A 24,428-nucleotide genomic window follows, 5' to 3' on the forward strand; every position below is an offset into this window, starting at 1 on the left:
ACATTTGGGATTCTTGAGAGTGGAATGTTGCCTTGTTCAAGCAGATGCAGCAGAGGTGGAGGAATTGGGAAAATGGGATGGAGTTCTTGCAGCATACTTGTTGGGAGCAAGTGTAGTCCAGGTAGTTATGGGAGTCTGTGGGTTTGTAGTAAATGTCAGTGTGGAGACTGTCACTGGAGATCGAATTGGTGAGGTCAAGAAAGGGGAAGGAGGTGTCTGAGATGGACCAAGTGAATTTGAGGGTGGGGTGGAAGTTGTGGGTGGAGTTGATAAATTGCTCCAGTTCAGCCTGGGTGCATATCACATGCTCTGATGCAGTTATTGGCGTAATGGTGGAAGAGTTTGGGGACAGTGCCTGTGTGGGTACTGAAGAGGGACTGTTCGACATAGCCGACAAAGAGGCAGGTGTAGCTGAGACCTATCCAGGTGCCCATGGCTACCCCTGGATTTGGATGAAATGGGAGGAGTTAAAGAAAAAGGTATTAAGGGTGAGGACCAGTTCGGTCAGGTGGAGGAGGGTATTGTTGGAGGGGGACTGGATGAATCTGTTGGAAAGGAAGAAGCTGAGGGCCTGAATTCTCCCACTTCCTCCACCTTCACTGCTCGGACAAGGAGACATTCCACCCCCAAGCATCACAGATGTCCACCACTGATTTCAAAAGGGCTTTCAATAGCATCCATCGGTAATCTCTCTGGTACATCACAATGGCATCCCCTATTAATATCTGCACAGTCTTATACTGCCACTCCAGTTGCTATGAACTGACCAGCATGGGCATCATGCACTCTTTCAACATCATCACAGGAGTACACAAGGGTGCATACTTTTCCTCATTGTTTTTGATTTCATTATGAGGGAGGCCAGCGTGCGTTCAGACTTTGACATCCCCATGGCAACGCCACCAGTTGCCAGACCTGGTTTTGCAGACATCTCTTTGCTAATTAAGGAGGGCATGTAAGAGTGACCTTGCCTGTGATACCCACATCCTGTGAATGAATTTAGAAAAAGACCTGCCATGTTTCCCCCCCGCCGCCCTTATTCTTATTAAATATCCAAGGTAAATGTGTGCAATGCCACAGGAGATTTGTTCATTCATTACGTACTGTGGAGTATATTTTCAAATTGCTGAGGAAGCACAATGTCTCATCAAAAAGTTCAAATGCAGCCTGGCCTTTGCACTTGTAGACTCATAATGAGAGATAAGGCATTATCTATAAATAACTGACTTCTATTTCTAGCTGAATAAATCGTCATTCTGAATGAGATCTGACTTGGGCAAAGTATACTCTGTTTTATTGTTTCAGCTAATAATTGTCTTGAGAAAGTGGGATGCACAGGAATGAATTCTGGAGTATGTGCGAATCGGTCAAGTGGAGTGTTTTCAAATTGACTTGCAACAATTGTTACTCTCACTGATTGCTATAGCGACTGGATCGTCAACATTGATTTATTTACTAACAGTTGCTTTACGTCTAACTTCAAATTCGATGTGACAGATATTGTGGCATTCATTCTGGGAGAACGAAATGTTTATTTTACAGCGATTCCGGTTCACTTTCCTCATGATAATTAACTAATCATTGCACTTTATTCCTGCAGTAAGATTCATCCGCAGACAGTGGAGTCCAACAGTGCGTGCACTGCACCTGGGGGGAAAGCTTTACAAATTTCTTCCTGCCCTTCCCGCAAGCAAATACAGCTGCAGTATCTCGAGTTCAGAGAACGCCTTGCCTTGTCTGTCAGCCAGCGAGAAACCACTTGGTCTCGTTCTACAGGCTGCTCTGTTCAAAGGTAGGTCCGGGCGTAGGGTGTTTAACTTGGGAGTGATGACTCATTTGCATTCCTCGCCTTTACAGTACGTTTAAGGAGCAGGATAAAGCCCATTTTGATCACACTCCAGTTTTTTTTCTCCCAAACACAGATCTTTTGTGTGATCCGTGGAGATCCTGTGTTTCTTTCTGGGTCTGGACATGTCTGCCGACTGCCCCAAGCCCCCAGCAGTGAAGGTCCCTCCTAGCTCTCTGCCCGGGACCCACACGAACTGTGAGATAGCGGTGCTCCCCCTGGAGCTGCTGCTTAGCTTACAGCGATCACACTTCCATGTAGTGGGGAATAACATTCAGGTCGTCCAGCGACCAGGAGCTGGTTATAATGTGATCTCCAATGGCCATGTCAAGGCGGAGCGGCAGTTTAACCTGATCAACTGCCTGCAGAGGTAAGAGACTACAGCGAGTGTAAACAGGGCGAGTCCAATTCACCTGCTGTCGGAATGCAGGGACCAAACCTAGAACACCCCATAGTTTTTTCTAATATTCTGTTTCTGTTTGTGATAGCTGCCTGAATCGTGGAGCCTTCATTTGATCATTTCTGTGAACACTTCCAACTCTACCTCGATGTGGAGGAGCCGGTGTTGGATTGGGGTGGACAAAGTTAAAAAAAAAAATCACACAATACCTGATTATAGTCCAACAGGTTTATTTGGGAGTACCAGGTATTGTGTGATTTTTAACTCGATTTCAGCAGTGACAATTTGATCAAATTCTTGAACCCATTAATTTGCTGTACGGATGTGAGATTGTGACCAACTGAGCTGAGCTGATAGTGTGACTTTAAGAGTTGCCCCAATATATGCCATTGCGCTGATAATCAACAACATGGGTGGTTTCACTTTGCTGTGAACTTACAGAAAATTTCATTGATTACTCTTCATAAGAATTCACAGCGGAAGGTCCTTCAGTCTATCAGGCTAGTTTCTTCAAGTGGATATTAAAGTCTGTAACATTCCTCTATTTGCTCAACGCTGTAAGGTGCATAACAACAAATGCTAATTCCAAGCAGAGAAACCTCAGCCAACAGCAATGAGACAGACAGCTGAAAGTGAGATCACAATGGAACACAGAAACTGAGGTGCCAGGAATATGACTGTCTTCTGGTGCTCCCTGTTTGGTTCTTTTCAAAAGCTTAACCCCAATCCTATCATCCATAGGCAGGCACACAGTTTACAGTCTAAAACATATATTTGTACAGTCAAATTTTCATGGGACATGATATAATAATGGTTATATTACTGGATTAGTAAACCAGAGGCCTGGACTAGTGATTCAGTAACGTGAGTTCAAGATCTGCCATTGTAGGTGAAAAACCTAAATTTTATCAATTTTATCAATTTCTAAAAAACCTGCAACTAAAAGCCAGTGTCAGTAATGGTTACCATGCAGCTAATGGATTACTGTACAAACTCAATTCGTTCACTAATATACTTTATCCTTATCAGCTACCCTTATCTGGTCTAAATTTACTGAAAACAGTTGACTCTTAACTGCTTCTGTAATAGTGAAATGAGCCATTGAGTTATAGTCAGAAAGTATATTCGTTCACTAATATACTTTATCCTTATCAGCTACCCTTATCTGGTCTAAATTTACTGAAAACAGTTGACTCTTAACTGCTAATAGTGAAATGAGCCACTGAGTTATAGTCAGAAAGTTGGCTCAGCACCACCACTATCTTGCTGTTTTTTGGAAACTAGCTATAGCCAATAATTGCTGACTGTGCCTTTGCTGTTACACATTGAGGGTGGCACAGTGGTTAGTACTGCTGCCTCAGTTGCCAGGGACCCAGGTTCAATTCCAGCCTCAGGTGACTGTCTGTGTGGAGTTTGCACGTTCTCCCTGTGTCTGCGTGGTTTCCTCCCACAATCCAAAGATGTGCTGGTCAGGTGAATTGGCCATACTGAATTGCACGTAGTGTTAGGTGTATTAGTTAGAGGGAAATGGTTCTGGGTGGGTTACTCTTCAGAGGGTCAGTGTGGACTTGTTGGGCCAAAGGGCCTGTTTCCACACTGAATCTAATCTAATTGTATGAATGAGTAAAATAAAAATGAAGACAACAGGGTTAGTATGACTCGGGCTACATGGTCATTATAAGAGAATGTGAGGTCTGCAGATGCTGGAGATCAGAGCTGAAAATGTGTTGCTGGGACAGCGCAGCAGGTCAGACAGCATCCAGGGAACAGGAGAATCGACGTTTCGGGCATAAGCCCTTCTTCAGGAATGAGGGGAATGCCTCATTCCTGAAGAAGGGCTTATGCCCGAAACGTCGATTCTCCTGTTCCCTGGATGCTGTCTGACCTGCTGCGCTGTTCCAGCAACACATTTTCAGCATAATAAGAGAATGTTTTATAGCGAAACCCATACTTCTTTTAGTCTAAAACAGAACTTTATCAATGGAGTAATATTCCTCCATTACCTTTTTACTGATTTATGAATATCAGAATTCCTCATCAATAATTGGAAAACACCACACTGTTAAATCATATTATTGGGATGACACTATAAAGTTAATTTATTTCTAACTTACATTTTTATAGAAACAGATTTAAGTTTTCAGCTAAACAAGTTTACACTGATACTTCCAACTGTTGTAAGGTCAAAGTAAAAACTATTCACATTGCTCCAAAACCCATCAGAATCTCTGTACCTGAATAATTTGATGCTTTTTCTCTTGGAGTACATTTTCTCTCAGCTCCAATGTGTTCCATCAGAGTACTATAGGTTGGAATCTCATGCCCTCTCTATTGGTGCTTTTGAAAGGGGTTTAATAGGGAGAGAGAGTTGTGGGTGGGGACTACCTTTCTGCCTCTACCCCACTTAGAGTGGAAAGTTCTGTGGTCAGCATTGCCCTTAAGTGGACAATTAATGATCACTTAAGAATCCCATCCCACCACTACTGATTTCACATTGATGAGACCAGGTATGTCACTGTGTAGCTTGCATGACAATCAAATCTGAGTTCTATATTCCTCTTCTTTGCTCTTGTGTGGACCTTTGAGGTGAACTCTGTGCACAGTAACCACTTCTGAAACCAGAAGGTAATGCTGGGAATATAATCTGCGTGGTGATTGGCATGCATGGATCATAGATTAGGGTGAGCTGTGTGGACGCTAGGTGGAGATTGAAATTGACCATCCATTCAGCAGCAATTATGATGGAACTGACCATTCCTGTATATATAAGAATGTGGACAAATAAGAATGCGGAATACAGGGTTAACGGTAGGGTTCTTAGTAAGGTGGAGGAGCAGAGGGATCTTGGGGTCTATGTTCATAGCTCTTTGAAAGTTGCCACTCAGGTGGATAAAGCTTGTAAGAAGGCCTATGGTGTATTAGCGTTCATTAGCAGAGGGATTGAATTCAAGAGTCGTGAGGTGATGTTGCAGCTGTATAGGACCTTGGTAAGGCCACATTTGGAGTACTGTGTACAGTTCTGGTCGCCTCACTTTAGGAAAGATGTGGAAGCTTTGAAGAGGGTGCAGAGGAGATTTACCAGGATGTTGCCTGGAATGGAGAATAGGTCGTACGAGGATAGGTTGAAAGTGCTAGGCCTTTTCTCATTGGAACGGCGAAGGATGAGGGGTGACTTGATAGAAGTTTATAAGATGATCAGGGGAATAGATAGAGTAGACAGTCAGAGACTTTTTCCCCGGGTACAACAGAGTGTTACAAGGGGACATAAATTTAAGGTGAAGGGTGGAAGGTATAGGGGGATGTCGGGGTAGGTTCTTTACTTAGAGAGTGGGTGGGGGCATGGAATGCGCTGCCTGTGGGAGTGGCAGAGTCAGAATCATTGGTGACCTTTAAGTGGCAATTGGATAGGTACATGGATAGGTGCTTAAGCTAGGACAAATGTTCGGCACAACATCGTGGGCCGAAGGGCCTATTCTGTGCTGTATTGTTCTATGTTCTATGTTCTATATGTTCAGCCTTGTCTTTTGCATTGATGCACTCCATTTTATCATCATCTTGAAAATTTGTGGAGCTGTCTCCTCCTGCTAGTTGTTTAATTGTCCACCATTATTCACAACTGCATGTGGCAGGACTTCAGTGTTTAGGTCTGATCTGTTGTGTGGGGTCACTTATCCCTATTTAATGTTTCTGGAGGGTGGCTGTAGATATGGGTGCAAGAGGATAATAGTTTGAAGGCAAAGATGAGCGTGGCTGCTCTGAGACAATGAGTGGAATTGCAAGGTGTGTTGTTCTGAGGACTGCCACACAGGAGAATACCGGGAAAGTCACACTGTGGGGCTTGGCACTCAATGGAGCTATGCCACTCACTTTCCTGGCCTGATATGGTACTGGATTCATTTGAAACACAACCTCCACATTGGAGAAACAACTGTTCTGCTGCTGGCTTCCTCAATTACCTCCATTGTCACCTCCTTGGTTGGAGAGGCTGACATCTTCCTTCCATTGAATCGGGTCTTTTCTCATCACTGAAAACTGTGCACTGTTCCAGAATCAGGTAAATCTAATGCCTGGCCCATTTTAGAATCATTGAATCTCTACAGTGCAGAAAGAGACCATTGGCCCATCAAGTCTACACCAACCCTCCAAAGAACATCCTGCCCAGACCCCTATCCTTTCCCCATATTTACCATGGCCAATCCACCTAATCTACACATCTTTGATGTTTGGGTGGAAACTGAAGCACCCAGTGGAAACCCACGCAGACAAGGGGAAAACGTGTAAACACATAGACAGTCACCCATGGCTGGAATCAAACCTGGATCACGAGCACTGTCAGGAAACAGTGCTAATCATGGAGCCACCATGCCACCCCCTACTGCAATCTGTCTTCTTGAACCCTCCTCCCTGTTTTCCCAACCCTCATCTCCAACAGCCAGTAAATAAATGCTCATGATTTCTTTTTCACCATCTGATCAGCTGCATTGTTCACTTGTTGGTTGATACCTGATCAAGCTTGATTCCTTTTTAGTTTCTTTCCTATTGCTCCTGCCTTCTCTGAACCCAAGTTGTCCTTGAGGCTCAATTTCAGTTGACTTCAGTACTGACCACCGAACACCTCATGACAGTTGATATTATTGAAGTCATGATTTGGAGATGCCGGTGTTGGACTGGGGTGGACAAAGTTAAAAATCACACAACACCAGATTATAGTCCAAAAAGTTTAATTGGAAGCACGCTAGCTTTTGTAGCGCTGCTCCAATTAAACCTGTTGGACTATAACCTGGTGTTGTGTGATATTATTGAAGGTTCTCTGTCCTCAGATTCTGTGGCTCCCTCCTTCAAATTTGCCTTCTTGAGCCTTCTTGTCAAAATAAAGGACCCTTGATTCCTCCATTCTTGAAAATGACCACTGCAAACCCTCTGTTTACATGTTCACTTTTCACTTCGAATTCATGAACAGCTTTCCAAGACTGTTTCAATTCCTCTCATCAAGTTTGGGGATGAATAGAAATTTCATCCAATTAACTCTTGGGAAAACTGAAATCATTATCTTCAGTCCCTGCCAAAACCTGTCGTTCCTCATCATCTCATCCTGACCTATTTAGATTAGATTCCTTACAGTGTGGAAACAGGCCCTTCAGCCCTACAGGTCCACACTGATCCACCGAAGAGCAACTGCCCCCCCCACTAATGCACCTAACACTGTGGGCAATTTAACATGGCCAATTCACAAGACCTCTACATCTTTGGACTGTGGGAGGAAACCGGAGCACCCGGAGAAGACCCACGCAGACATGGGGAGAATGTGCAAACTCCACACAGATAATCACCCAAGGCTGGAATTGAACCTGGGACCCTGGTGCTGTGAGGCACCTCTTGATTATACTCTCCCTGGCAGTCATATGAGGCAGAACCAGACAGTTTGCAGCCTTGGTGTCATGTTTGACTGAATTAAGCATTCAACCGCTTATCTGCACCATCAAATTAAAACCGCCTATTTTAACTTCTATAACATTACCATGATAGCGTCACCTCTATAACATTGCCTGTCTCCGATCAAGGCAAAATAGTGCAGATGCTGAAAATCTGAAACAGAGTGAGAATGCTGGAGAAACTCAGCTGGTCTGGCAGCATCTGTGGAGAGAGAAAGAGTTATGTTTTGAGTCTAGTATGACTTTTCTTCAGAACTGCATGCCTTCATCTGTGCCTCATCATTTCTGCTGCTATAACATTACTGATGCCTCTTCTATCTCTAAACCTATGTAGCAGCCTGCGACTGCTCAAGTGAAATAAGCAGAAAGGCCAAAAGTAAAAACAGGCACAGCAACTGAAATAAATAGGGCATCAAAAATTGGCCTAAAAGCAAAGTATGCTGGGAATGCCTAAGCCAAGACATTAAAGTATAAAATTAAACTATATCCCCCAATTCCAAATAAACAATCCACGCAACAAAATAAGACAATATAGTTCTGAAGAGATTTTCTTCTAGGCAAAAAGAGAATAAAAAACCTCCTCTGGGACAAAGGTCTGAACTCAACTTATAAAATGGGACAATTTCTCATTGTTCCCCAAGTTTCCTGTTGGTGAGATCAAAAAGCTGACCATTGTAGAGTGATGGAAAATTTTCAGATCAGACTTCAGTTCAAATAGAAAATTAGCTAGATTTACTCCTTTGAATAAAAGTAATAGTTGAGCATTCAGGGTTTATGAGGTAGTTAAAGATACTGACATCTGAAACTTTCTCAGATTCCCAGAAATACTTCACTGCATGAGAGATCTATGGAGTTTCTCAAAATGGAGAACTGTGACCACTGGTGTTCCACAGGGATCTGTGCTGGGGCCACTGTTTTGTGCGATATACATAAATGATCTGGAGGAAGGTATATGTGGTCTGGTTAGCAAGTTTGCAGATGACACTAAGATTGGTGGAGCAGCAGATAGTGAGGGGACTGTCAGAGAATGCAGCAGAATATAGATAGATTGGAGAGTTGGGTAGAGAAATAGCAGATGGAATTCAATCCGGGCAAATGCAAGGTGATGCATTTGGAAGATCCAATTCAAGAGCGAACTATATGGTAAATGGAAAAGTCCTGGGGAAAATTGATGTGCAGAAAGATCTGGGTGTTCAGATCCATTATACCCTGAAGGTGGCAACGCAGGTTGATAGAGTGGTCAGGAAGGTATACGTCATGCTTTCCTTCATCGGACGGAGTATTGAGTACAAGAGTTGGCAGATCTTGTTGTATAGGATTTTAGTTTGGCCACATTTAGAATACTGCGTACAGTTCTGGTTGCCACATTACGAAAAGGATGTGGATGCTTTGGAGAGAATGCAGAGGAGGTTCATCAGATGTTGCCTGGTACGGAGGGCACTAGCTATGAAGAGAGATTAAGTAGATTAGGATTATTTTCATTAGAAAGACAGAGGTTGAGGGGGGACCTGATTGAGGTCTACAAAATCATGAAAGATATAGACGGGGTGGATAGCAAGAAGCTTTTTCCCAGAGTGGGGGACTCAATTACTAGGGGTCACGAGTTCAAGGGGAGAGGGGAAAAGTTTAAGGGAGATATGCGTGGAAAGTTCTTGACACAGAGGGTGGCGGGTGCTTAGAACGCGTTGCCAGAAAAGGTGGTAGAGGCAGACATAATAGCATCACTTAAGATACATGAGTGGACAGGGAGCAGAGGGATACAGATCCTTAGAAAATAGGTGACACGTTTAGATAGAGTGTCTGGATCGGCACAGGTTCAGAGGGCTGAAGGGCCTGTGTTGTAATTTTCTTTGTTCTTTGCTCATTTTGCCCTGCTTACTTTTTCAAGAACAAGAATCTTGCCTGTGTATACGTTGGAGGTCATTGTTTGTTCCAGTGTCACACCTTGGTGTCTTGAAAAAAGTAGAAACTAACTTCAGAACAATGTTGCTAGGCAATCTTCAACACACAGGCCTATCTTTCTTAAAAGATTTTCTTGTCTCTTTTTGAAAATCTCTTGACTTTGCAGAAATCACCAGATAAATCTCAGCTCACATGCCAACTGTTGAACCATTTCAATAGATCACATATCCCTTCAAAACCTTCATGAATCCTATAAGTCTGGAATGTCAAAACAGCTACATTTTCAGGTTTCTCATGATCCCTAAATATGTATTCCCAACAACTTGTTGCTAATTCTGATTTTCTGTTTTTACTTCCAGGAAAATTACTTTTACATCGCGCAAGGAATATAGAAACTTTCAAGAGACAATATTAAGCAAGCCAATGGTCTTTTTTACTAGTATAAAGCCCGCTGAAGGTTCTACAAAAGGTGTGTTTTGTTACAGCTATATTTTTAATTGATATTTTCTGTGTTTATTGTTGCCTTGTTGTACAGTACAATTGGGGCTTTTAGAGGGAGGAGAAAACTACAAAGACATAACATTGTAAATGTATTAATTATCAATGAGTATTACATAGGTATTGCACCCTGGCTGATTTCTGTACTGAGGTGCTATGCTGTAAATGAGTGTGATCAAATTCAGACTCAGTTTAAGTGCACTTCTATCACTAAGGGCTGAATTATCCATTTTCCAAGTGAGGAATGTGAGCCTATATTTGGAATGAGCATGTTTTGAAAATAGTGCTCCCAAATGATCATCACTTTTGTCATTTATATAAAAGATTTTGACATGAATATAGGAGGCACAGTTGGCAAGTTGCAGATGACACCAAAGTAAGAGGTGTAGTGGGCAATGAAGAAGGTTATCTTAGAGTATAACGGACCTTTGATCAGATAGGCCAGTGGGTTTGGCTTCACCCCGAGGCTCTTGAGGCTGAGAGAACACCCTGGAATCACTGTAAGGTTGGAAGTCCACACTGAGGCCATGCCAGGCCACTGATACACCACCACACCAGGCCGCTGAGAGACTGTCACACCAGACTGACATGTTCTCAAGCCGAGCTGAGAAATTGCCATACGGGGTCCGCACTGAGGCCAAGAGTCATCGGCACTGATGCCGGGAGTTCAAGATATCAGGTAGGGGAGTACTGCCAAACAAAGAGACCCCAAGTTGCAGGTGCATAGTTACTTGAAAGTGGAGTTGCAGGTAGACAGTGTGGTTTACAAGGCATTTTGGCAGGCTTGCCTCCATTGGTCAGAAGATTAAGTAAAGAAGTTGGGATGCCATGTTGAGGCTGTACAGGACATTGCTGAGACCACTTTTAAAATACTGCATACAATTCTGGTCACCCTTCTATAGGAAAAATGTTGCTAAACTTGAGAAGGTGCAGAAAAGATTTACAAGGATGATGCTGGAACTGGAGGTGTTGAGTTATAGGGAGAGGTTGAATAGGCTGGGTTTCTTCTCCCTGAAGCATCGGAGTCTGAGGGGTTACCTTATAGAGGGACATGGATAGGGTGAATAACCAATGTCTTTTCCCCAGAGTGGTATAGTCCAAATCTTGAGGGCATAGGTTTAAAGTGAGAGGGGAAAGATTTATAAGAAACCTGAGGGACAACTTTTTTACACAGAGGGTGGTGCATATATAGAATGAGCTGATAGAGGAAATGGTGGAAGCTGGTACATTTACAGCATTTAAAAGGCACTTGTATGAGTATATGACTGGGAAGGGTTTAGAGAGATATGTGCCAAATGCTAGTAGATGATAGGTCAGATTGGGATAGCTGCATGGCATGGACAAGTTGGGCTGAAGAGTCTGTTTCCGTACTGTATGACCCTATGAATGGTATAGGAGGTAAAAACAATGACTGCAGATGCTGGAAACCAGATTCTGGATCAATGGTGCTGGAAGAGCACAGCAATTCAGGCAGCATCGCTCCTCGGATGCTGCCTGAATTGCTGTGCTCTTCCAGCACCATTGATCCAGAACCTATGAATGGTATGTCAGTCTTCTGATACCTCTGAACATTGTGCAATTATTAAATCATAGGTGGGGTGTGGGTATTCAGGAAATCGACATGCCTGAAATTAATTGCCTGTTAATTGCTGAGCTTGTTTATCATGTGGAGAGGGACAGGATTAAAGCCTCACTGGTAAGAATGGGTAAAGAAAATGGACTGAAGTGTGCTCGTTGGGAGTGCAGCAAGGTGCCATTATTGTTGTTGTTGCTGACTTGAAGTCGCAAAAATAAAGGGATAGTCAAATTGAGGTATTCATGTATGGCACAAAGTTGCCATTGCTTGAACAGAACAGATGAAGTGCCTGACAAGTGAGTGTTTGAACTATGAGGCTGCTGGCCCTCTGCTATCCAGCCTACTCCATTTATCTAGGCAGTGGCAAACCCAGTCACTCTGCCAGCTGGCACATCCTGGGGCTAATTCCTACCTGCTAGCAGTATCTGGTGCCCCATTAATTGTGTGCCAACTTCACCTCCATCAAATTAGGAGTTCTCATATATCAAATTGGATTGAATACCATGTGTGAGCAGACTAAAGACTCTACTTTTGATCCTGAAAAGGGTCTAGCCTACCTCTGATCACCTGTGAAAGATATGATTTCTGTGCAATAAGGCACAGATATCTGTCTCGTGCAGCTACTAATTGGGACTTTCTGCCAAAATAATGAATGAATAATGTGGTGAATGAATTTCAGTGCAGGTGTGATGCTAGGTATCTTTGCTGTATATTCTAAAGTAGAACAGATCATTACTAACAGGCGAAGTGTTGACCATGCTGAAGCAACCTGCGCTTACAAAATACTAAACAAGGTGTCTCACTTCAGGTATCAGTCTGTGATTGGAAAACATTGGCTAAATGATCAAGAGTGTGCTAAGAATTACACTGACCACTAATTTAAGATTGTCAGTCAGGCTCACAGTGCACATACTAGAAGCTACATAGATTAATAGACAGTGCCCTGTACTTCGCAGACACTGCTGTTTAAACTCAACAAAGTAGACAACAGCTGTTCTTTGGTCCACTGCTCAGTGGCAATGACTTGATCACTTAGAGAGGATCTGCTTGGTACAAATTTTATAAAATTTTTGTAGCTAACTGTCAAACTGCATTCTTTGTGGAAATGGCTCTACCAATCAGAAACCACTTGACAGCTGATTAGCACACCCTTCTCATTTAGTATATAACGTTGCTCCCATTTACATTAGTATTTTTGTGAATTACCACAACATGTGTGTTTTTTTAAACAATATTCAAAATAGCAATAGCAACAATCTTATGACACAGGGCTGTTTTCTGACCCTAAATTAAAAATCTAGCCTTCAGAGTCTCAGCTTGTATCTACCAACCCCTCGGTTCTAGATGGGAGACGAACTGGCATTTCTCTCGGCAAATTTCCCAAGTCTAACAATGCTGAAATAAGGTTGGATTGCATTCTACACAAACATAGCTTCCAACCTGAGATTGATTCAAAGGTTTGGTCTCTGTTCATGAGTTGATCAATTCTGTTGGACTCTGTTGTCCGAAAATAGCATTCATTGTTTACCTTCCTTTATACTTTTGCAGAAACAGCTTATGCCATCATTGTGAACACTTGTCATCCCAAAATGAGACAAGAGATTCAGGATAGTATGAACGATGTCACTGCATCAGAAATAGAGACAAACTACATCCTTCAGGTAATTTCTACTCTGATGGAAATGTACTAATCCTACATTTTCAGGCATCCCAAAATACCTCAGCCAGGTGGGGTGAGTGCTCAACCCAGTCAAGGGCAGGGTGCTGCCTTTGGTTAAGGAGATTCCAAGGGCCATTGGTTACAAACGGAGTATGTACACACTCCAGGGACTTGGCCACAGTCAGCTAGTTGCATAGGGCAGTCATAGACAGATCCATTACGGACTGGGGAGTGGTCAGGGTCAGTCCTAAAGAGCATGCACCACCAGTTAGGGGAATCTCAAAGAGTCAGTCGGGGAATTGCAAAGACAGAGGTCATTGGTCTGCTTACCCAAGTTGGTTCTGAAGAGAATACAGCCCTGGGGGCCCATGCATTGCCAAATCAAGATTGTGCAAAGGGCTCCTTGCCACAGGGGTTTGGCGTAGTCAAACCTGGGAGTGCAAAGCAGAGGCATGTAGAGATGGAATCAAGAATGGTGATGGGTTGGGGAGGGGAGTCAGGGTAGAAGGGAGTTACCCAGAACAGCATTGAAGGGCATGGTAGGTTACGGGACAAAGGGGCACTTGTCAATGACCACTGTTCGTGACCTCCACATGGAGAGCATAGAGGACCATGGTGGACATCAGTGAGGTGTAGGATCAGGGGTCATGAGGCAAGGAGGAACGTTGGAGGTAAAGTTCAATGTAATGGGTCTCATATGAGGGGGATGGGTGGAAATGAGCTTTTGGAGTGGTGTGAGGTGAAATAGAACATGAGGGCTGTTGAGGGTGAGGCTGGAGGCAGTAGGAACCCAATGCTAATGGTGTCCATGGAGAGCTGTGTTCCCTGCCATAATTTGCTGTTCACCTAGACACTATTCGAACTGGAAAATGACTGAGACGATGCCCAGAGTGGGCAGTGTCAGTATTTGTTCGTTGGATGAAAAGGTGGGATCCACATTTGTTGGGTGCTGAGCCATTTAAGGGGCAAATGCATGATGTGTGCACTTGCAAACTCCAACTACATTTGATTTGAAATTATTGAATCACCCTTTTGAAATGCACACAGAATGAAGGTATTCAATGTTCAAATTCTGGTAAAAGACAACTTGCACCATGTTATTAGTGCTTGCAAATAGAATCTTGGCATCTCAAGTTAATGACAATGATTTTAGAAAAAAAACTGAATGGCTAATATGGTCTTGATCATTATGTCAGCACTTACAGGCATAGAGAGTCAAAAAGTCATACAGCATGAAAACAGACCTTTTAGTCCAACCAGTCCATGACAAACATAATCCCAAATCAAACTAGTCTCACCTGCCTGCTCCTGGCCCATATCCCTTCAAACCTTTCCTATTCATGTACCTATCCAAATGTATTTTAAACATTGTAATTATACCTGTATCCACCACTTCCTCAGGAAGTTCATTCTACACGTGAGCCACAAAGTGTGTAAAATTTTGCCTGTCACACCCTTTTTTATATCTCTACCCTCTCACCTTAAAAATGTGTTCCCTAGTCTTGAACTCCCCCATCCTAGGGAAAAGACAACTATCATTAACCCTATCTATACCCCTCATTATTTTATAAACTTCTATAAGGTTGCCTCTCGACCTCCTATGCTCCTGTGAAAGAAGTCCCAGCATATCAGGCCTTTCTTTATAACTCAAACCTTCCATACTGAGCAACATCCTGGTAAATCTCTTCTGAACCCTCTCCAGTTGATAACATCCTTCCTGGAACTAGATGACCAGAACTGGACACAGTATTCCAGAAGAGACCTCAGACAAATAAACTTTGATGTTTTAAAAAACAGCTCAGATTACAGAAGAGGAGATTCGGGAGGTCTTAGAGAAGATAAAGATTCTTCATCATCCAAACCTTTGACACTATGGTAGTCCCAGTCAATGTTTGGAAAATTGAAATCCCCCATTATTACAATCCTATTATACTTACGTCTATCTGAGATGTCACTATATACTTATTTCCCTCTTACTATTGAGTGGGTCTGTAGTACAATCCCATCAAAGTGATCTTTCCTTTCTTATTTGTAATTTCTACCCCTATATTTTCACTGGACACTAGATCAGAAATATCTTCCCTAGTTACAACAACGATGTATTCCTTAGCCAAAAATGTCAACTCCTTCCACACCTCCTACACCTCCTTTCTTGCTTCCTTTTGTATCTTTCCTATAGCATCTAAAACCCAGAACATTGAGCTGCCAGTCTTGTCTATCTCTCAGCCAGGTTTCTGTAAAAGCTATGATGTACCAATCCCATGTTCTTAAACATGCCCTGAGTTCATCTGCATTACCTGTAAGATGCCTTGCATTGAAATAAATGCAATTTAGTTCTTCAGAGTTATACCTTCTCTGAACATCTTTTGTCTTTCTTTTATCGTTGACATGCTCTCCTCACATTCAGAACCTTCCCCATCAATCCTTCTATTTAAACTGTTACTTAGAATTCTTCCACACGATCTCTCTATCGGTACAAAGGTTCCCTTAATGAAATTAGCAAATCCCCCTGCTAAGATATTGATAGTTTGTATTGTGGGAGCAAACCGCAGCCTTTAATTGTTTTGTGTGTATCCACTTTTGTGGGCTGTAAATGAAAGTTCAATTTTTGAATTGTCTGATTGCTAGCCTGTGTATGATGTTCCTCTACTGAACCATAACAGGATGCAGCTCTATAGTGGGCATTAAGGACAGAGTACTGGTGACCTAAAGAGTCTGGTCACATGGGATGTGGTTAACAACAGGTAAACTGCGTGGCCTGGTGGCCAAATGGCAACTAGGGTGAGAGAATGGGGTTGTACGTGCAAGGGAGAGTCAGCCATGCTGGCTGTGTGCCATGAGCAGCGTGGCTTTGCGGTTAATATTACATTTAAATTTAAATATTGCATTTAAAAAGAATAGGGAGGGGGGAGAAAGAGGAGGGGGTGTAGCACTACTAATCAGAGAGGGTATCACAGCTACAGAAGCTTCCATTGTCGAGGAAGATCTGCCTACCGAGTCAGTATGAGTCAGAAATTAGGAACAGCAAGGGAGCAGTCACCTCGTTAGGGGTTTACTACAGGCCCCCCCAATAGCAGCAGGGACATGGAAGAAAGCATAGGTCGGCAGATTTTGGAAAAGTGTGGACGTAGTAGGGTTGTTGTAATGGGTGACTTTAACTTTCCCAATATTGATTGGAACCTCCTTCGAGCAGAAGATTTGAATGGAGCTGTTTTTGTAAGGTGTGTTCAGGAGGGTTTCCTAACGCAGTATGTTGACAGGCCGACGAGGGGAGAGGCCGTTCTAGACTTGGTGCTCGGAAAAGAGCCGGGGCAGGTATCAGATCCTGTGGTGGGAGAGCATTTTGGTGATAGTGACCACAACTGCCTCACATTCTACATAGCTATGGAGAAGGAGAGGATTAGGCAAAATGGGAGGATATTTAATTGGGGAAGAGGAAACTATGATGCGATTCGACATGAGTTAGGAAGCATGGACTGGGAGCAATTGTTCCATGGTAGAGGCACTATAGACATGTGGAGACTGTTTAAGGAAAGGTTGTTGTGAGTGATGAATAAATATGTCCCTCTGAGACAGGCAAGAAGGGGTAAGATAAAGGAACCTTGGATGACGAGAGCGGTGGAACTTCTCATCAAAAGGAAAAAGGTAGCTTACATAAGGTGGAGGAAGCTAGGGTCAAGCTCAGCTCTAGAGGATTACTGGCAGGCGAGGAAGGAGCTCAAAAATGGTCTGAGGAGAGCCAGGAGGGGGTACGAGAAAGGCTTGTCAGAACGGATTAGGGAGAACACAATGGCATTTTACACGTATGTGAGGAATAAGAGAATGGTCAAAGAAAGAGTAGGGCCGATCAGGGATAGCATAGGGAACTTGTGAGTGGAGTCTGAGGAGGTAGGGGAAGCCCTAAATGAGTTTTTTGCTTCTGTCTTTACGAAAGAAACAAACTTTCTAGTGAATGAAACCTTTGAAGAGCAGGTGTGCATGCTGGAATGGATAGAGATAGAGGAAGGTGATGTGCTGAAAATTTTGTCAAACATTAAGATTGACAAGTCACCAGGCCCAGACCAGATTTGTCCTCAGCTGCTTTGGGAAACGAGAAATGCAATTGCTTCGCCACTTGCAAAGATCTTTGCATCCTCACTCTACACTGGAGTCGTACCTGAGGACTGGAGAGAGGCAAATGTAATTCCTCTCTTCAAGAAAGGAAATAGGGAAATCCCCGGCAATTACAGACCAGTAAGTCTCACGTGTGTCATCTGCAAGGTGTTAGAAAGGATTCTGAGGGATAGGATTTATGACCATCTGGAAGAGCATGGCTTGATCAAATGCAGTCAACACGGCTTTGTGAGGGGCAGGCCATGCTTCACAAACCTTATCGAGTTCTTTGAGGATGTGACTAGAAACGTTGATGAGGGGCGAGCTGTGAATGTGGTGTATATGGACTTCAGCAAGGCATTTGATAAGGTTCCGCATGGTAGGCTCATTCAGAAGGTCAGGAGGAATGGATACAGGGGAACTTAGCTGTCTGGATACAGAATTGGCTGGCCAACAGAAGACAGCGAGTGGTAGTTGAAGGAAAATATTCTGCCTGGAAGTCAGTGGTGAGTGGTGTTCTACAGGGCTCTGTCCTTGTGCCTCTACTGTTTGTAATTTTTATTAATGACTTGAATGGGGGGATTGAAGGATGAGTCAGCAAGTTTGCAGATGACACAAAGGTTGGAGGTGTCGTTGACAGTATAGAAGGCTGTTGTAGGCTGCAGCAGGACATTGACAGAATGCAGAGATGGGCTGAGAGGTGGCAGATGGAGTTCAACCTAGATAAATGCGAGGTGATGCATTTTGGTAGGTCGAATTTGAAAGCTGAGTACAGGATTAAGGATAGGATTCTTGGCAGTGTGGAGGAACAGAGGGATCTTGGTGTGCAGGTATATAGATCCCTTAAAATGACCACCCGAGTGGACAGGGTTGTTAAGAAAGGATATGGTGTTTTGGCTTTCATTAACAGGGGGATTGAGTTTAAGAGTCGTGAGATCTTGTTGCAGCTCTATAAAACTTTGGTTAGACTGCACTTGGAATACTGCGTCCAGTTCTGGTCGTCCTATTGTAGGAAAGATGTGGATGCTTTGGAGAGGGTTCAGAGGAGGTTTACCAGGATGCTGCCTGAACTGGAGGGCTTATCTTATGAAGAGAGGTTGACTGAGCTTGGACATTTTTCATTGGAGAAAAGGAGGAGGAGGGGGGACCTAATTGAGGTATACAAGATAATGAGAGGCATAGATAGAGTCAATAGCCAGAGACTATTTCCCAGGGCAGAAATGGCTAACACAAGGGGTCATAGTTTTAAGCTGGTTGGAGGAAAGTATAGAGGGGATGTCAGAGGCGGGTTCTTTACACAGAGAGTTGAGAGAGCATGGAATGCGTTGCCAGCAGAGTTGTGGAAGCAAGGTCATTGGGGACATTTAAAAGACTGCTGGACATGCATAAGATCACAGAAATTTGAGGGTGCGTACATGAGGATCAATGGTCGGCACAACATCATGGGCTGAACGGCCTGTTCTGTGCTGTACTGTTCTATGTTCTATGTTCTATACTGTCACTTTGTCAGTGAGGGACAATGCCAAATTGCTGACACATGTCCGGGAGCCCTGTGGGCCTGGTGCCAATAATTCCAGCCTTTCATGAGATATACCAGTGGTGGCAAGTAGTTCTGGAACAGCAAGAGATAAGATTGGGTGACATGGCTACACAGAGACAGAGTAGATAGTTATTATGGTGAGATTCGTAAGATATAGTGAGAGATCTTGCAAGTCCTTAAGGAGAGTAACCCTCTGTGAAACCTGACAAAACTGACACTTGCCCAAAGAAACCCAAATGACTCAGCCCTATAGCACCACGTTTTACAACTTAATACCTTCAATACTTGTTAATACTTGTGGTTTTCTTTGTATTGTTAGTTCACCATGCAAAAACCAGTCCAATCATTCTTCAGTGTGAAAGAGGGATATAAAATGCATGGTCTCGATTTGGATTTCACATGTGAGTTGAAATATGATTCATTCGAGTGTACTTCAAAGATCAAGGAACTGGACGGAAAGATTCTAGACTTGTCTTGCGTAACAGAAGATGAGAAATGCAAAGTGAAAAGCTTTCTGGACAAGATGAGTGAGCCTAATGTTCAAATCGACACTGTATCTGAGCAGAGTCCTGGTGCAGATTCCTCACTTTGTGCAGGTATGTACGTGTTTGTTTAATGTTCGCTTTATCAGTGCTAAAGCAGATCTTTACCCGCAGTATTTTGGTAGCTGAATAAATTGCTTATTATTATTGAATCATCCTTTATTCAAAAAACTGAATTCTCCTGCTATGCCCACTCTGAACTCTTCTTGTCCATTTCCTGTCTACCCAGTCCTATTTCCCCAAAGCTGCCACAGTGCCAAACAGCTCACAAATGACTTCCAGTGAACCTGTGATATCCTTCTCAACCTCCCAAAGTCTCACCTTTGTTATTCAGCTGGGTCAGACTACATTGTCTATCTTTTCTATCAAGACATGGTCAGAAAACTGTTTGTAATGTTGCCTGCTCTTAGACTTTTACCTTTAGTGTTCCTCAAAGTCTCCTTAGTCTCCTCATGTTACTTGTCTATCATTGTCCCTCAGAGAGCCACATCACCTGAAAACAGATCATTAGGTTGAACACATAGGCTGATAGCATTCAGCTCTATCTCATGGTCACTTCTCTCAACTCTTGCACTCTTTCCAAATGATTAGACATGTTTACCTGGCACCTGGCACTGGGTGAACAGAAATTTCCTCTAATTAAATATTGAGAAGACTAAATCTGTAAATTTCACTCTCCACTCCTAAACTCTGGTTCCTCTCCATAATTCTATTCCTTTTGCAACAACTGTCTAAGGCTGAACCAGACATATTTGACCCTAAGGTGAGCTTACAAACTTATATTCATAGATCTGTACACATTAAAAAGTTCCAGGGACATGGAGGATGTGCAAGAAAATGGCAATGAAGTAGAAGATGGATCATGACCTCATTGGATCCTGGAAAGGGCTTGAAGGGCTGAATGATCTACTCCTGCTTTTATTTTCATGTGACAACTAAATTCACCTATTTTCAGTTCTGCATCATCACCGAAGTTTTCCCCTTGCCCAGCCAGTCTACTGCTGAAACCCCGATTCATACCTCTGTAACTTTTTTTATTCCAATGTTCTTCTGGCTCATTTCAAATACACTACCCATAATAAACTCGAGGTCATCCAAAACCCTGTTCACCAGACCTTAACTCGCAATAAGTTCTACTCCACTATCACCCCTGTACACACTGATCTAAAATCAAACTACCACACAGTCAAGTACCATCTTGATCTATCTCCTTTTGTGGTTTAGTGTCTTATTTTGTTTTAAAATGCTCCCTGAAGTGTCTTGTGATATTATGTTACACTTAAGGTGCTATATAAATATAAGTACTTCATGTCATTGGGATTTGAAGTCCAAACCAACGCTTCTGAGAGAACCCAAGGCTTTCAATAAAAACAAATGAAAAGCCACAAGCTGTAAGTCACAGGATAAGTATAATCATGTATTTTATAAAGTATATGTTTAAAAAAATCGAATCCTTATTTAGTACACTGGAACTTACACATGTTGGAGGCAGAAGAAGAGGGCAGATATGTGAAAGCCAGAAATAACTTTGAATGAATTGTGATCAGATCTTGTTTTTGTTGGCTGACCTCTGTTTGAAGATGATGTCAACTCTGGTGCAAGTTAATGCAGTGGGTCTTCATGTGATGGAGTAGACTGATTTTTAATCAGATCTCTGGACTCAGGGGGCACAGCCTCCCACAAAGTAGCTAACATTCAAATATTTTAAAGTAGTAAATATCCAAAATAGAGTAATATTTTCTTTTAAAAACAGGTTCATCTGAAAAAGAAGTGCTTAGTTCGTCTCGAGGGCAATCATATGCCAAGAGGACATCCGTAAAGGAAAAGTCTTCAGCACAGTTTCCTGCCGTGAATGAAAAATCATATCTGCTGCAATTTACACAAAACTTGCCCAGATATATAGAATGAAGCTTTTAAAAAATGAAATCAAATTCCAAGTGCTTTAACGCAAATGTGCCTTATTAATTTACAACATTTAAAAGGCTGAAAATGTGTTGCTGGAAAAGCGCAGCAGGTCAGGCAGCATCCAAGGAGCAGGAGAATCGACGTTTCGGGCATGAGCCCTTCTTCAGAAAATGTAGATTCTCCTGTTCCCTGGATGCTGTCTGACCTGCTGCGCTTTTCCAGCAACACATTTTCAGCTCTGATCTCCAGCATCTGCAGTCCTCACTTTCTCCTAGAACATTTAAAAGGCATCTGGATGGGTACAAGAGTAAGTAAGATTTAGAGGGATATGGGCCAGATGCTGGCAAATGGGAGTAGATTAATTTAGGATATCTGGTCGGCATGGACGAATTGGACTGAAGAGTCTGTTTCTGTGCTGTACGACTCTATGACTCTAATCACCTTGAATGAGTCTGAATTTGGGAACAATGTATGAGAAGGATCTTTTTAAACTATCTGGTATTTGGATTAGCCTGGGTTATTTTTCTCATATCTCCTGTAATTTTTTTTTTGGTATAGCTTGAGGAACTTATATCTTTCTTAATTCATGAACTGTTATCTGTAGTAATGACTCATCTTTCACTAACAACTACAATTATCATCATGGGAAGACAAGTGTGTTACCACCATGATTTTAGTTGTGTTGCCTGGGCAGTAACATGATAGTACACATCAACCAGACTCTATGGGACTTAATTCAATTTCAGTTCCATGGATTATGTGAGGGATGAATGTTACAGTAGGTGAACAATCTGTTCCGTCAGATTATCACAAGATGACAAAAATAAAAGAAAAATCCAGTTTTCATTTTGTATTAAAAAAAACTTGTTTCTTTTTGTATAACTGACAATATGGTAATGATGGGATTGGTCAAGGGGCAATAAGGGGCTTTACAGGTTCCAGTTCTTCTTAGAAGCTATATTCATTTAACTAACCAAACATCGCAGTACAAAGGAGAAGGAAAGAAACTCCAAATATTGCATTCCAGCCACAACCTCAAACATTCACTCCTTTTATCACTATGTATAGTGGCAAAAGTAGATACCATTTACACTGCACTACAGTAACTCACCAAAGTAACCTTCCAAACCCGTAATCTTTACCTCCTAGAAGGACAAGAGCAGCAAATGCATGGGAGCTGTGTTGATCCCTGGCTTATGATAATGGTGGACTGATAGTTTTACTGATGGTGTACAGAACCTCATTGATGCCCAATGTTTATTTGCTAGCTCCATTTGAAATCTATCCCATCTATCCCATAGTGTCACACAACAAAATGGCACGTATCCTCAATGTAAAACTAGAACTTCAGCTCAACAAGGACTTTTTCAGATACTATCATGGGTGGATGCATCTGTGGAAGGCAGTTTAGTGAGGATGTGGTTCAATATAGTTTTCCCTCTTGTTAATTTTATGTCCCGTATCCTGTCTACCAGCTGTGTCCTTTATGACTCAGCTAGCTCTGTCAGTGGTGGTGCTGCCAAGCTGTTGGTGGGAGACATTGAAGTTGCACACCCAGAATACGTTCTGTTCCCTTACCACTCTCAGTGATTCCTTCGACTGGTGTTCAACATGGAGGGGTAGAGACAAACACACAAAATTGGAGCCGAAGTAATCATTCACCCACTTGAGCCTGTTTCACCATTCAAAAGATCATGGCTCATCTGTTGCTGTTTTGAATTCAATGGTCTGATCCACCCTCAATAAGCTTTGATTTCCCTGCCAAGTAAGAACCTATCAATCTCTGTCATAAAAATCTTCAATGACCCTCATCTGCTGTATTTGAGGCATGGAGTTTTGATGTCTCACAGTTCTTGGATGAGTTCTCCTCATCTCTGGCCTGGAAGTGTAATCAATTTTAAAACAACGCCTCCTTGGTTCAGGACTCATCCATGAGAAGAAACATCCTTTCCCGTCTACATTATCATTCAGGATCTTATACAGTTCAATTAAGTCATCCCTAACTCTTCTAAACTTCAGCAGAGACAACATGTCCATCTTTCCTTATAAACCAACCCACTCACTCCAGGTGTCAATCCAGTAAATCCCTCTGAACCGCCTTGATGTATTTACATCCATCCTTAAATAAGGAGACCAAAATTATGTACCATATTTGAGATGTGATCTTACCTATGCCTTGTGTAACTAATGCATAAGATTCTTTTTTGTACAATTTCTCTTGTAATAAAGGATGTCATTCCATTAGCTTTCTTGATTATATGCTGTATCTACTTACTAACTTGTGACTCATATACCAGAACATCTAGATATCTCTGCAGTTGTTTTCCATTTAAGAAATTGTTTTTTAAAAAATGCTGTAGTATTATACACCATTTGCCAGATTCTTGTCCATTCACTCAACCTATCTATATTTACCTGCTTAAAACTTCCACACATATGCTATCCTACCTATCTTGATATTGTCTGTGCATTTTGTACCCCTCATTGATGTCAATTGTAAAATATTAAGGTCCGAGTACAGACCCCTGTAGCACTCCATTCATCACATCCTGCTTTCTAGCTGACAGCCAATCTTTTAATATGTTACCCCCTAAACTACAAGCTTTTATTTTCCACCAGTTCACAGGTTAAGGGTGGATTGGATTGGGGTGTGGCAATCAGCAGGAGGTTTCCTTGCCCATCTTTGACCTGATACCAGAAAACCCTATGGGGTCTGAAGACCATGTTGAGGATCTCTGGAGTAACTCTCTCCTGACTGTATACCACTGTACCACCATCTCTCATGGGATAGTGACAGCAGTGTCTGGGACATAGTTAGGCTCAAGGAATCAAACCTTACACGTGCCTCAGATTTCTGCTTTGTTGATGTTCTTTGGTAAATAAAGTTAAAAATCCCACGTCACCAGGTTATAGTCCAATAGGCTTATTTGAAAGTACAAACTTTTGGAGCGCTGCTCCTTTATCAGGAACATAGGACATTGAATTTATAGTAAAAGTTCAAAGTGTCATACAATTGATGCGATGTACTGAACAAA

At 42.4% G+C, this 24,428-nt stretch overlaps 1 protein-coding gene across 3 annotated transcripts; it reads left to right on the top strand.

The window, feature by feature from the left end:
- The first annotated feature begins 961 nt into the window (after positions 1-961).
- Positions 962-23,642, top strand: LOC122551156 (mesenteric estrogen-dependent adipogenesis protein-like). 3 transcript variants are annotated; one of them, XM_087988208.1, is made up of 6 exons: positions 962-1,058; positions 1,601-1,792; positions 9,940-10,049; positions 13,203-13,315; positions 19,266-19,542; positions 21,242-23,642. In XM_087988208.1, the coding sequence occupies exons 1-6, from the start codon at positions 994-996 to the stop codon at positions 21,394-21,396; spliced, it is 912 nt and encodes a 303-aa protein (XP_087844334.1). In that variant the 5' UTR covers positions 962-993; the 3' UTR covers positions 21,397-23,642. The 3 variants fall into 3 exon arrangements, with proteins under 3 accessions (XP_087844334.1, XP_043548714.2, XP_043548713.2); XM_043692779.2 differs by lacking the exon at positions 962-1,058 and adding an exon at positions 1,923-2,216 and having other exon boundaries at positions 1,668-1,792; XM_043692778.2 differs by lacking the exons at positions 962-1,058; positions 1,601-1,792 and adding an exon at positions 1,833-2,216.
- The last annotated feature ends 786 nt before the right edge of the window (positions 23,643-24,428 follow it).

The sequence above is a fragment of the Chiloscyllium plagiosum genome, unplaced genomic scaffold (assembly GCF_037043375.1).
Source record: "Chiloscyllium plagiosum isolate Xiang-an unplaced genomic scaffold, Cpla_swu_hap1 HiC_scaffold_6, whole genome shotgun sequence".
Taxonomy (NCBI): domain Eukaryota; kingdom Metazoa; phylum Chordata; class Chondrichthyes; order Orectolobiformes; family Hemiscylliidae; genus Chiloscyllium; species Chiloscyllium plagiosum.